Source organism: Pelophylax lessonae, assembly GCF_965119305.1.
Source record: "Pelophylax lessonae genome assembly, chromosome: 12".
Taxonomy (NCBI): Eukaryota; Metazoa; Chordata; class Amphibia; order Anura; family Ranidae; genus Pelophylax; species Pelophylax lessonae.
The window spans coordinates 209091370-209105997 of record NC_138779.1 but is presented as its reverse complement, the minus strand read 5'-3'; the positions used below and the strand labels follow the sequence as shown (position 1 = coordinate 209105997).

General features: G+C 46.0%; 1 protein-coding gene across 1 annotated transcript in view; it reads right to left on the bottom strand.

The window, feature by feature from the left end:
• The window catches only part of LOC309569016 (phospholipase A2 inhibitor and Ly6/PLAUR domain-containing protein-like), a 41438-nt gene that overhangs the window by 22911 nt on the left and 3899 nt on the right, over window positions 1-14628 (bottom strand). Inside the window, exon 2 of the mRNA XM_082274777.1 lies at window positions 5103-5219. Within this exon, the coding sequence (XP_082130903.1) occupies window positions 5103-5219 (117 nt within the window). The remainder of the gene's footprint in view (window positions 1-5102; window positions 5220-14628) is intronic.

Here is a 14628-nt window from a genome sequence, read left to right as displayed (position 1 = left end):
GCCACTGACTTCCCCTGGACGCAGATTGAAAGACATCTGTCCCCGACTCGGGACCTCCGCCTCCTTCTCCTGGGCGACCTCTGGATTCCCTGGAGCTTGCCTGGACTCTCCCCTCCTATGCGGGCCTCCCTGCTGGCATGGCGTAGGCTGGGAGCGTCTCAGGGAGATGGGGCGGAACTTGTTCCCTGTGCATCGACTTCCCTGCCGTTGGACATCTTGAGGGCTCATCTACCCTCCCTCAACTTGACACAATTGCAAATGAAGGGACTGACAACGTTATCTCATTTTTTTCCACTCGGACTCCCTCCACTCCCCGACTTCCTTGATGAGGACCTACCAGATTCCTGACACCTGGTCATTCACGATTCTCAGGATACATAGCTTCCTGTCCAAGCACCCTATGACGACAAGACTACTTCCCCAAAGGGTATGGGACTACCTGCTCAATGTGGTCAAGCGGGGCAAGGGTATTTCACTATTTTACGAATGCCTTTTGGGGGGGCCCCGTCCCCCCAAGACGTCTTCTATGCTTCGCTGGGAGGAAGATCTAGCCTGCACGTTTACCCACGAGCAGTGGTCCCGAGCCTTCCTGGCACCACACAAATACTCTCGCTGCACTTCGCACTGGGAACAGTCGCTTAAGATTGCTAATAGGTGGTACTACACCCCCGTTAGACTCTCAAAGATCTTTCCAGGGGTCTCTGATCAGTGCTGGCGAGAGTGCGGTAGTACGGGTACGTTGGCTCACGTACTTTGGGAGTGCCCCTCACTTACGAGCTATTGGTCCAGAATATTTGGTTGCATAGCGGATTGTACGGGCATCCTTAACCCTCCCAGGAAAGCTATGGCCCTGCTGAACATTGGTATCGATGATTATCCTATGTGTTATCGTGGCATGGTTACACACATCTTGCTGGCTTCCAGGACACTTCTGCTCAGGAATTGGAGATCCCTGGTTATCCCGGGCTTCACTGGCCTGATTAAACTAGTTAACGAGAACTACCTATGTGAACGAGCGTTGGCAGTCAACGCTCTTACCCTCTCCAAATTCGACGCTGCTTGGAAACACTGGAAATATACTCCTAGTTAGGTTTGAGACGGTCTTTTCTTTATTGTAGACACGGGGGTTCGGGTGTGGGATGGTGCTCCTCCCTGTGGCGAATATGTTCCCAATGGGTGCCACATTAAAGAGTGGTACCGCCCCCTTCCGCCTCCCGTCTCTCTCTTCTGCATATATGCCTAATGTACCTCTTGATTTCGGTGGTATGTACCTACTTAACTACTTACTTATGTATTCACTGATGAGTAAGGTGACTCAGTAGTCTAGTTTGTTGATCTTGGTTTACTGTTGTTTCGGTAGTTGTATGATGAGTGTATACTCTCCTTGTTGTGGAACAGCTCCCTCCCCCCTCCCCCCCTTCCCTTCCCCCCCCCCCTCTCCTTCTACTCATCTTGTTTGGACACTATTGTATGCTATTTTGTTGTAACTCGCCTTGGTGTTCTCTAATGATGTGCATTATTGTCCATGTACCTTGTTGAATTCTCAATAAAAAATATTATTGAAAAAGTAATTCGTTACTCAGCAAAGTAACTGCGACTTTTTTTTACTATTCTATAATGCAATTACGTTCTATGAGATCTTTAATCGTGGTGGCGGTGTGGCACACTGTGGGGGTCTGAGTCCTGAGTCCTCCTGACTCTGAGTAACTACATTTTGTTTTGTTTTTTGGTACCTGCTGCCTGGAGTGGCTGGCTGTTGGTGGTGTGGCACACGAGTGGTGGCAGTGTGGCACACTGGTGGTGGCAGTGTGGCACACTGGTGGTGGTGGCGGTGTGGCACACTGGTGGTGGTGGCGGTGTGGCACACTGGTGGTGGCGGTGTGGCACACTGGTGGTGGTGTGGCGGTGTGGCACACTGGTGGTGGCGGTGTGGAACCCTGGTGGTGGCGGTGTGGAACACTGGTGGTGGTGTGGCACACTGGTGGTGGCGGTGTGGAACACTGGTGGTGGTGTGGCACACTGGTGGTGGTGGTGGAATGGATGGTGGGACATTCCCAATCTCTAGGTTGAGGAGGGCCAAAGCTGGGGTAGGTGAAGTTAGGATACCAGTAAAAGAGTAAATAAACCGAATACCTGGTTCCAAAAGCTTGTTAAACGCCTACAGGCCCATAATGTATGATAAAGATTGCCTACTTGGCCACAATTTCACCAGCAAAGAGGTGACAGAGGGGTAATATTGTGCCATTCGGTAAGGTGTGAGGTACCATCTTGATATTACACTTGTCAAAAAATTTAAGGAACACTTTTTAATCAGAGTATAGCATTAAGTCAAGTTAACTCTTTGGATATTTATCTGGTCATTTAAGTAGCAGAGGGGGTTGTTCATCAACCCCCCTCTGCTACTTAAAGCTTCTTTGGTGTTCCATGAAATTAACAGGGGCACTAGAAGGGCAACAATGAGAAAACCTCTAAAAACAGGAATGGTTTTACAGGTGGAAGCCACTGACATTTTCATTCCCCTACTCATATTTTCTGACTATTTTTCGCTAGTTTTGCATTTGGCTAGGGTCAGTGTCACTACTGGTAGCATGAGGCCATACCTGGACCCTATAAAGGTTGCACAGGCAGTCCAACTTCTCCAGGATGGCACATCAATACGTGTCATTGCAAGAAGGTTTGCTGTGTCTCTCAGCACAGTCTCAAGAGTATGGAGGAGATTCCAAAAGACAGGCAGTTACTCTAGGAGAGCTGGACAGGGCTGTAGAAGGTCCTTAACCCATCAGCAGGACCGGTATCTGCTCCTTTGTGCAAGGAGGAACAGCATGAGCATTGCCAGAGCCCTACAAAAATGATATCCAGAAGACCACTGGTGTGAATGTCTGACCAAACAATCAGAAACAGACGTATGAGGGGGGCCTGAGGGCCCGACATCCTCTAGTGGGCCCTGTGCTTACTGTCTAGCACCATGGAGCCCAATTTGCATTTGCCATTGAACACCAGAATTGGCAGGTCCACCACTGGCGCCCTGTGCTTTTCAAAGATGAGAGCAGGTTCACCCTGAGCACATGTGACAGACGTGAAAGGGTTTGGAGAAGCCGTGGAGAACGTTATGCTGCCTATAACATCGTTCAGCATGACCGGTTTGGTGGTGGGTCAGTGATGGTCTGGGGAGGCATATCCCTGGAGGACGCAAAGACTTCTATGGGCTAAACAATGGCACCCTGACTGCCATTCGGTATTGGGATGAAATCCTTGGACCCATTGTCAGACCCTACACTGGTGCAGTGGGTCCTGGGTTCCTCCTGGTGTACGACAATGCCTGACCTCATGAGGGGAGAGTATGCAGCCAGTTCCTGGAGGATGAAGGAATGGATATCATTGAATGGCCCCCATGCTCGCCTGACCTAAATCCAATAGAACACCTCTGGGATATTATGCTTCGGTCCATCCGTCGCTGCCAGGTTCCACCTCAGTCTGTTCAGGAGCTCAGTGAAGCCCTGGTCCAGATCTGGGAGGAAATACCCCAGGACACCATCTATTCGTCTCAATAGGAGCATGCCCCAATGTTGTCAGGCATGCATACAAGCACATGGGGGCCATACAAACTACTGAGTACCATTTTGAATTGTTGCAATGAAATTTCAGCAAAATGGATTAGCCTGCTGCATCATTTTTTTTTTCTTTTATTTTCGGGGTGTCTTTGAATTCAGCCCTCTGTAGGGTTATAATTTTAATTTCCATCAAACGATGTGGCATCCTTTCCTTCCTAACACATTACCCAGTCCAAACCAGTATAGATCCTAACACATTACCTAGTCCATACCAGTATAGATCCTAACACATTACCTAGTCCATACCAGTATAGATCCTAACACATTACCTAGTCCATACCAGTATAGATCCTAACACATTACCTAGTCCATACCAGTATAGATCCTAACACATTACCTAGTCCATACCAGTATAGATCCTAACACATTACCTAGTCCATACCAGTATAGATCCTAACACATTACCTAGTCCATACCAGTATAGATCCTAACACATTACCTAGTCCATACCAGTATAGATCCTAACACATTACCTAGTCCATACCAGTATAGATCCTAACACATTACCCAGTCCAAACCAGTATAGATCCTAACACATTACCTAGTCCATACCAGTATAGATCCTAACACATTACCTAGTCCATACCAGTATAGATCCTAACACATTACCTAGTCCATACCAGTATAGATCCTAACACATTACCCAGTCCATACCAGTATAGATCCTAACACATTACCTAGTCCATACCAGTATAGATCCTAACACATTACCTAGTCCATACCAGTATAGGTCTTAACACATTACCCAGTCCATACCACTATAGATCCTAACACATTACCTAGTCCATACCAGTATAGATCCTAACACATTACCCAGTCCATACCAGTATAGATCCTAACACATTACCCAGTCCATACCAGTATAGATCCTAACACATTACCCAGTCCATACCAGTATAGATCCTAACACATTCCCCAGTCCATACCAGTATAGATCCTAACACATTACCTAGTCCATACCAGTATAGATCCTAACCCATTACCCAGTCCATACCAGTATAGATATCCAGCATAAGATTTGATGTGTTCTTTATTTCATTGAGCAGTGTATATAAAAAAAAATAAAAAAAATTGCAGAGGTGAACAAATACCACCAAAAGAAAGCGCTATTTGTGGGAAAAAAAAGTATATCAATTTTATTTTTGTATAGCATCACTCGACCGTTAATTTTACTGACTATTGTGCGCAGTGCTGTATAGCAAAAAAATGGCCTAGTCATTAAGGGGGGGGGGGGGGGGGGTGTAAAACCTTTCCGGTCCAGAAGTGGTTAACTAATCTTCAGGCCTAAATTTATTTTTTTTAACCGTGTGTGCAAAAAAATAAATAATGCAAAAATGGATCTGGCTGTCCTATGGGAAGATTGTTGTTGAAATTATGTGACAGGGTCTGATAAAAAAAAGTTATAGTACAAGGAAGTGCTGAGCTGAATGGAAACAAAATGTAAACCGTGATTATCCTACGGCTTATTATTACTAAATACAGTTCACATACCTGTGGTTGTCGTAGAGTATGATGTAGCACAACTGTATCCCGACTGGCAGGTCTCCGAGCTTCCTGTGCAGTTAGTGCCACTGAAATTAATACATTTAATGCAGGAGAGTGAAAACCCTAAAAAATAACAAATAAAAAAAAAAATGATATGAATAGGAGGATAAATATTTTTTTTTTTACGTAATCTTAATTTTATTTTCAAAAGAAACATGAAAACAATATCAGCATTGCGTGGTCGGAACCACATATACTCAACAGCCCTGTGTATGCAATCACAAATCTAGTATACAGAAAAAAACAAAGTGGGTCATTCTAAAACTTATTTAAAAACAGGTTTACTGACATTCCAGGTTCCTTGGCATCAAGAGCTTAGCTCTATCTTCTGTTGAGGGATATCAACCCACGTTGAGACAGTGCAACCCCCCCCCCCCCCCCTACCGCCAGACTGCAGATATGGCGGCGGGGACAGTGGTTTCCATCCACTGTGACTGGCCATTATAGGTGCCCTCAAAGTCACCATGGAGGAACTGCCACACGAAGGCGAGAACCAAGATATGTAAAGTATCATAGGCATATAAGACAAATAAAACTCATCCTTCCTGTGACGGTAATGGGGTAAACAAGCCCCCTTCCCAAAAAAGGAGGGAGTGGATAAAGGAGAAGAAAACCTCAACATATGCTAATATCTTATATGTTTCCCATCATATCTGTGTCCCCAACGAGTTGGAGTGGTCTCCCATCAAGAAAAAAAAAAAAAGGAAAATACACATGTTTAGGTTTGTTGGTTTGCCTGGACAAATCGTGGGAATTAGGGGGTCAGCTAGTGCAAGTAGTGCAGTATCTAAACAAGACAAGACCGAGTGTGTCCCAGCAACATTTCTTCCACGGTGCCCAGATATATTCAAAGTGGTCCTTTCTACCTTTAAAGGTGGCTATCCATTCTTCAGCTTCCATGATTTCAGCCACTCTCCTGACCCAGTCCTCACGGTTTGGTATCTGTGTACGCTTCCAATGAATTGGTACAAGTCGCTTGGCTGCGTTAAGCAGGTGAGGAAGGGCACTGCATTTATACTTTGTTATGGGGACTCTAGGGACATGGTACAAGAAGTGGGCTGGCCACAGTGGAAGGTCAATCTCTAGTATATCTTTTATACAATCCCTAATTTCTCCCCAAAAGGGTTTATTAGAGGGCAATCCCACCACACAGGTAACATCGTTGGCCACATCTTCGCCAGCAAAGATCTGAGGCTAAGGGGTAAATCCGGGCCAGGGTTGTCGGCACCCAATACCATCCAGTCAAAAGCTTATAGTTTTTTTCTTTGTGTTTTAGTAAGTAGGGAGCTGTTTTAGGTCAGTTGGTATAAATGAGACAGTTGTTCCTCAGTGAACTCACTTTGTAGGTCCCGTTCCCACTCCCTGATGTAGCCCAGCTTGTGTGATGGTGCAGTGGAAAGGAGCAGCTGATACAGGGCTGAAATCATATGTGGGGTGGGTTCATTGGCTGACCAAAGGCATTCAAACGCTGTTAAGGTGACCCTAAACTGGGAGGGTGCATTCGAGTGAGGAGGAAGTTACGAAGCTGGAGATATCTATAGAAATCGAAGGGAAAGGGATCATAGCTCTCCCGTAAGGAGTCCAAGATTACTAGGTCACCACCATCCATACATTTTCCTAGTCTAACGATATCATCTAACCCAGCCAAGGTCAGGTAAGCTCTCTCCAGGAGGGAACCAGGGGAAAGCCCCATTTGGGGCCAGAGGAGACAGTGATGGTGCTAGGGAGAGGGAGCTATTCAGTTTGTCCCACCCCTTAAAGGTAAGTATAGTTAAAGGTGACACCCAGTCTGAAATGCCTCTGTCTGTTATATTGACCCAAGTGGCATAAGACAGGTTATGGCCAGCTAGTATTTTCTCCAAGGGGACCCACAATTTAGAGGAAGTGTGGAACCGCCAGTTCACAAACCTGCTGAAGTACAACTGCTCTGTAATAGATTTTTACATCCGGAACACCAAGGGCACCGAACCGTATAGGTTTTTTTAATATTGCCATGGCTACTCATGGTCTTTTGCAGCTCCATACAAACTGTATGAACAGGTGTTGAAGCTCAAGAAAGAAGCGGCTAGGTAGAGGAATTGGCACCATCTGCAATAGGATCCTAGGTAAAATGGTCATCTTAGGTATGTTAGTCCACCCCAGCCTGGTGAATGACACCTTGGATCAAGATTAGAGGTCAGTACAATTTTTTGGGTAAGGGGATATAATTTGTCGCGTGCAAGGATTTGTATTGGTTAGAGAGCTGTACCCCTATGTACAGTATGTCAGACAAGCAAACCACACGCGCAACGGGGCAATTGCTCCCTCCGAAAAAATATTACTGACTCTGAGGCTCTAAGTCTGAGGATCCCGGCACCACCTCCTTCTCTGGGATGGCGGGTCAGCAAGCCCGGATTGCAGGTTCCCGACCCTATCTTCCCCAAGCATCAGTGTAAAGAACGGTGCCGGCTCCAGAGGAAGCAGAGCCGATGCTTCCTGTATAGCGCCGGCTCCAGTCACAGGCGGGGTGATACCAAATGTACTCCACCTATGACAGGAGCGATACAGGAAGCATCAGTTCTGCTCTCTACTGCAGCCGCATGCTTCCTCTAGCACCGATCCTATCACACTGATGCTCCAGAATGGTGGGTCAGGAACCAGCCAGCAATACCAACCAACAGTACCTGCCAACAGTACCAACCAGCAGTACCTGCCAGCATTAATGGCCAGCAGTACCCACCAGCACTATCAGCCAGCGGAACCCACCAGCAGTACCAGAACTGTAGAACAGCCAGTAGCAGCCACCAGCCATAACCACCTGGGGGACAGCAGCAGCCAGCGATTCCTGTAGGAATCCTGAGGAAGAAAAGATTAAGGTCAGTTGAGGTGCAGGTAAATGGCAGTGCATCCATGTGAAAGCAGCCTTAGACCCCTTTCACACAATCAGTCTAATCGGGTCTGCCTGTCTGTTTTTCGGGTAGACCCAATTGGACACTCCATTCACCTTTATAGAGTGGCAGATGTAAACAGACTATATCCAATCCGATCCACTTCAAAAACAGAAGGGGATCTGCACTCTTCTGTCTGGGCGGATCAGACCATTGGCTGTAGAGCGGGCTTTGTCCGTGTCTGCTCTGCATATGCTGAGTGGACACGCACATGTCATCCGCCCGCTCGTTGTGGTCCGCAACTGGTTACCAAGGTGCTAAAGTGGCCCTCTCTCCTCAAAAAGGTTGGGCACCCCTGCTGTAGGGGCATAAGTCCCAGATTGAGAGGTACACTGTAGCAGCCTTCCCCCTTAGTTTTGCCATTGTGTGTGGAGGGAAGGAGTCCCGGAGAGGTGCGCTATACTGTAATGCATCAGGAGACCCGTGGGGAAATCATAAAGATCTCCTGTGAAGTTGATAAATGTGTTAAGACCGCAGCCACTGTCGTCATTACTATGGTTGGCAGGTCTCGCTAGTCTTCCCTGCCTCCTCCGCGCTGAGAGAAGTGACATCATTTTAAATGTGTCACTGTTTTAAACAAGATTAGGACTGTATGATATGATAAAAACAGTTCTGTAAGCAACACCCGATTTTCTGGCAGTGCCCCTCTCGAGACTCTGGATCCGCCCCTGGTGGAGACCCCATCAAGGGTGTCTGGAGATCCGGAAGGCTTCCCTCCTTCCGGCCCTCATATAGAGCCACCGGTATAGCTAATGTCAAAGCCAGGGCCGCTTGTATCGTACAGAGAGAGGAGAGAATTCAAAAAACCACTCTTGTGTCATGATGGTCCCACCCCTTGCCTATAAAAGAAATGTCACTGCGCAGAGTGGGCATACGGCTGTCAGCAGGGAAACCCATTCACAGCTGATGACTCATTGGGTCTTAAGAACGCTGCGGCCAGGTTCCCGGGCCCCAATCCCAACAACCAGCTTAAACTGCACCCTGATTGGGCAAAGCTTTGCCCATTCAGGGCGCAGAATGTACTGTGCAGCGCTCAGTGCCTTGCAGGGTGTTTGTCAGGGCAAACACCCGGCGAACACCCTGCAAATTCGGGTGTTCAAACAGCCAAACGTTTAGCCTAAACTCATGCTCGGGTCGAACTGTTGACCCATCTTTACTGACAAGGTTTCTATCTTCACCTGGCCTTCCTTTCAAGTTTGCGGGCCGAGACCGCTTGAATGGCCAAGCCACGACGACATCACAACTGGGCATGCGCACAGGAGTCCCAGCCACTGCACAGAGCTCTGGATTGATGGCACATTCACTGTGCCTTTAAATCGGTGAAGTGCGCATTCACCAGTGATGTCACTGGCTGCAAAACATGCTAATGTCTCCTACACCAGTGTTTCTCAACCTTTTTTTCAGTCAAGGCACCCTTTACAAATATGGACAGTCTTGAGGCACCCCATTCTAAAATGTAAAAACTATTCTAATAAATGCAGCAACATCCACACACGTAGGACACCCAACGTTAGATGATTTATTCTTCCAAAGCAAATACACTTTTGCAAACTGGTACTGAATAGTATTCCAATGTTCCTCTTCTCTCTCAGTTTTTCTCCATTACTCAGCTAATGTGACCCCAAGGCTTATGTAAGGGAGGGCCAAACAAGGATGCTATGCAGGTGATTGACATGCTCTTCATCAACTGCTGATGGCAATGGTCGTTAGGAGGTTGGCAGCTTGAAGGACCTAATGGTGCACTTTGAAAATCTGTGGCTTTGTGTAACTGAAAAGCAGGCTTCACCCACCCATCTGCTGGTATGTAAATTGTAGGCATATTGCCCAATGCCCTCCTGAAGAGACCTCAAGGCACCCTGGTTGAAAAAGGCGGTCCTAAGCGGTCCACATTTAAGAGATATGCATTTTCATCTACTGTAAGATCTATTATAAGAGGTAAGCTCTACTATAAGCCTATCTGTAGGTAAAAGTGACCAAGTGGAGTTTACTACCACTTTGGCTGCACTTAAGCTTTTTAGAATATTTTATTTATTACAGGTGCTTATTTGTCACCAAACATTTATGCAGTGCTTTATGTTTACTGTATATTGAACTTTCACCTCAGTCCCTGACCTCAAGGAGCTTACCATCTAAGGTTACCATCTCACATTCATACCCTAGGGCCAATTTAGACAGGATCCAATTAACCTACCAGCATTTCTTTGGAATGTGGGAGGGAACCCATTCAACTCTAGGCATGTAGTACCATGGTTGGGATTCAAACTCACGACCCAAGTATTGCCAGGTGGAATTGCTAATCACTTAGCCTCTGTACCGCCCCAATATTGAAATGTTTACTTCTTAAACCACTTGCCGACCGCTTACCGCATATATACTGCGGCAGTGCGGCTCTCCCAGGCAAACCAACGTAGGGAATACGTCAGTCACTTAGTGGCAGCTAGGGGGCGAACGTGCTCCGCTGGTGGCGCCCTCCCGCCCCCAGTCAGCAGCGGGGAAGCCGATGCAAGGGTCAGGTGGCTCCACTCATGATCGTTCCCCGCTGAGAGAGAAGAACGGTCAGCTGTTGTAAACACAGCCGATCGTTCGTCTCTCTGAAATGATCACAGAGCCCATGTGATCCTTCTATATTGGATCACATGTCTCTATGGTCATTTCACAAGCCACCCCCCCCCCCCCAACAGTTAGAATCACTCCTCTAGGCTCACATTTAACCCCTTGATCACCCACAGGGTTAACCTCTTTCCCTGCCAGTGTCATTATTACAGTAATAGTGCATATTTTTAGCACTGATTACTGCAGTAATGTCACTGGTACCCCCAAAAATGTCAGTTAGGGGTCCGATCTGTCCGCCGCAATGTCACAGTCCTGCAAAAAAAAAAAAAACCCCTAATAAAAATGACATAACTCTTTCCCGTATTTAGTAGACACAATAACTTTTGCACAAACCAATGATAAATCAAAATACCCTTAGTGTGATTTTTTTTTTTTTTTACCAAAAATATGTAGCAGAAAACAAATTGGCCTAAAATGATGAAAAAATTAGATTTTTACATTTTTTTATTGGGAATGTTTTATAGCAGAAAACGAAAAATATATATTTTTTTTTCAGAATAAACGCTCTTTTTTTGTTTATGGCGCAAAAAATAAAAAAATTGCACAGGTGATCAAATACCACCAAAAGAAAGCTCTGTTTGTGGGGAAAAAAGGACGTAAATTTCGTTTGGGTACGGCGTCGCACGCCCGCGCAATTGTCAGTTAAAGTCGCACAGTGCCGAATCGCAAAAAGTGGCCTGGACGTAAGACAGCCAAATCCTCCGGTGGTAAAGTGGTTAAGGGGGGCAAATCCTTCCAGTCCTAAAGTGGTTAATGTACATCTGAGGATTTATTTTACTATGCTTGTTACAATAATTTGGATACACGATTGTACTTGTTTTGTTTATTTTGGCTCTGTATTTTCGGATCCTATCCACCCTTGTGCAGTAAGTTCTCCCGGAGGTTACTATTTTCAATTACATAAATGTCACTTCCTTTGAACCCTTTGAAAACAAAGTCAGGTACTAATAAAGGCAGTACACAAACCTATGTAAACCGTGAACAATTCAGACGGTCGTCAAAAGACTGTTCAGAGGATTATAAGACAACAAAGATTTCTATGAAGGCTTGTTTAACCTGTTAAGTTTGTTATTGAACCCGCTGAAGTCATTTAAACTGGTAAAACCACCAAGTTACCTGGAATCAATACATTTTCCACATTCTATTTTGTTAACCAGTGGTGTACCAATGGCCATAGTTGTACATTATATTACCAAAAGTATTGGGACACCTGCCTTTACACACACATGAACTTTAATGGCATCCCAGTATTAGTCCGTAGGGTTCAATATTGAGTTGGTCCACCCTTTGCAGCTATAACAGCTTCAACTCTTCTGGGAAGGCTGTCCACAAGGTTTAGGAGTGTGTCTATGGGAATGTTTGACCATTCTTTTAGAAACGCATTTGTGAGGTCAGTCGCTAATGTGGATGAGAAGGCCTGGCTCCCAGTCTCTGCTCTAATTCCTCCCAAAGGCGTTCTGTTGGGTTGAGGTCAGGACTATGCAGGTCAGTCAAGTTTCTCCACCCCAAACTCGCTCATCTATGTCTTTATGGACCTTGCCTGGAGCACTGGTCCAAATCATTTGGTGGAAGGGGAGGGTTATGGTGTGAGGTTGTTTTTCAGAGGTTGGGCTTGGCCCCTTATAGTTCCAGTGAAGGGAAATCCCAAGGTGTTAGCATACCAAGACATTTTGGACAATTTCATGCTCCCAACTTTGTAGTAACAGTTTGGGCATGGCCCCTCCAACCCAAATTCACTCGGACCTTACTTTGTGAACAATTACGTTGGAACAGGAAGGGGCCATCCCAAAACTGTTCCCACAAAGTTGGGAGCATGAAATTGTCCAAAATGTCTTGGTATGCTGACACCTTAAGAGTTCCCTTCACTGGAACTAAGGGGCCAAGCCCAACCCCTGAAAAACAACCCCACACCATAATCCCCCTTCCACCAAATGATTTGGACCAGTGCTCCAAGCAAGGTCCATAAAGACATGGATGAGCGAGTTTGAGGTGGAGGAACTTGACTGGCCTGCACAGAGTCCTGACCTCAATCCGATAGAACACCGTTGGGATGGATGAGAGTGGAGACTGAGCCAGGCCTTCTCTTCCACTTCAGTGCCTGACCTCACAAATGCGCTTTTGGAAGAATGGTCAAACATTCCCATAGACACTACTAAACCTTGTGGACAGCCTTCCCAGAAGAGTTGAAGCTGTTATAGCTGCAAAGGGTGGGTCAACTCAATATTTAACTCTACAGATTAAGACCTAGATGCCTTGAAGGTTCATGTGCTTGTAAAGGCAGGTGTCCCAATACTTTTGCTAATACAGTGTATTCCAAAAGAAATCAAGCCATTGATGTTGGCCATGGGAATAAAATCATAGTGGTGGCTTCACCAGTTCAGATGGGTCTTGGAGCAGCTACCAACGGCAATAGCAGACATGTTATACTTACCTGCTCTGTGCAGTGTTTTTGCCCAGAGCAGCCCTGATCCTCCTCTTATCGGGTCCCCTGCTAACGTTCCTGGCCCTTCTTTCCTGCCAAGTGTCCAGAAAGCAAGCAACGGGGGCACCCAAGCAGGCTCGCTCCTGCATGTCCTTTCACACAGAGCTGTGGTTTGGCCCCCACCCCCCCTCACTCGATGTGATGGGCAGCAGTAGGAGCAATTGGCCCCTCCTGCTGTAGTTGCCAATGAGGAGGGAGATTCCCCGGAGAGCCGAGGCTTTTGGGCACATCTCTGGAGGAAGAGCAAGCTTAGGTTAGTATTGGGGAGGGGGAGGCTAATACACAGAGAAGAATTTTTACCTACATGCATAGGTTAAAAACCTTCAGCCTAACAAAGTCTCTCAAACTGTAAAAAGCCCAGGGGTGTCTCTTCATCTAAAAACTCAGTTCATAGTCTTGAAAAGTCCCCTCTTCCAATGGACAACTTTTGTCCACAGCTCTGATCCCTAATAATGTACTAACTATGCTGATACTATGCGGCTACTTGTCCTTAAATAAGACATACTGTATGATAAGATCAAGGTTGTTAGGAAGCTTGCTGGTAAGCACCATCAAAAATGTTGCTATTATGATCTGTAGTTATGTCTCAGCTGTGAATTCTTCCAGATCAGCACTGACCCCAAAAGAGGAACCTCCACCAGATTCACAGTAACTCATTCTGACTCTACTACGTACTTAGAGGAAGAGAGAGTAGCATTTCCCCCTAATTTGTTAACACAATGAGAACTTGTGTCTTTTTTTAGTGTGACTATATCATTATGACCATGTCTGGTCAAAAGTCTCGCCCACTCTCTTAATTCCATGGAGAAACCTCCACTTGTCTGGAGGATCTATTCCTACTATGTATCGGCCCATGCACACTCCTCTTCCTTGGGTTATCTGCTTTGCCTATATTACAATGGTTCCTGCACACGTTCCCTGTCATGATGGTACCCATGGGCTTCCAAAGCATGGCCAAGCATGCCCACAACTGGAGGAGGCATTTATTCCATGCCTGGGACCTCAGTAACCTCTCTCTTAGATCCTATAAGCAGCCTTTCTGCACACGTTCCCTGTCATGATGGTACCCATGGGCTTCCAAAGCATGGCCAAGCATGCCCACAACTGGAGGAGGCATTTATTCCATGCCTGGAACCTCAGTAACCTCTCTCTCTTAGATCCTATAAGTAGCCTTCCTAAAAGAGCTTTAGCCACCTTGAATGTAAGGGTTGCTATATATTGCCAGAAAATTATAACATTCAGCAGGGAAAAAAGGAAGGTTTTAATAAATTATATAATTGTAAAATGATAAATAAATAAATTGTAAAGTTTGGAAAATTGTTTGCATTAAAGCAGAGTTCCGCCTCCCCCTCCAAAAATGAAAAATCAGCAGCTACACATACTGTACACACACTGTAGCTGCTGACTTTTAATATTAGGACACTTACCTGTCCTGGAGTCCAGCGATGTC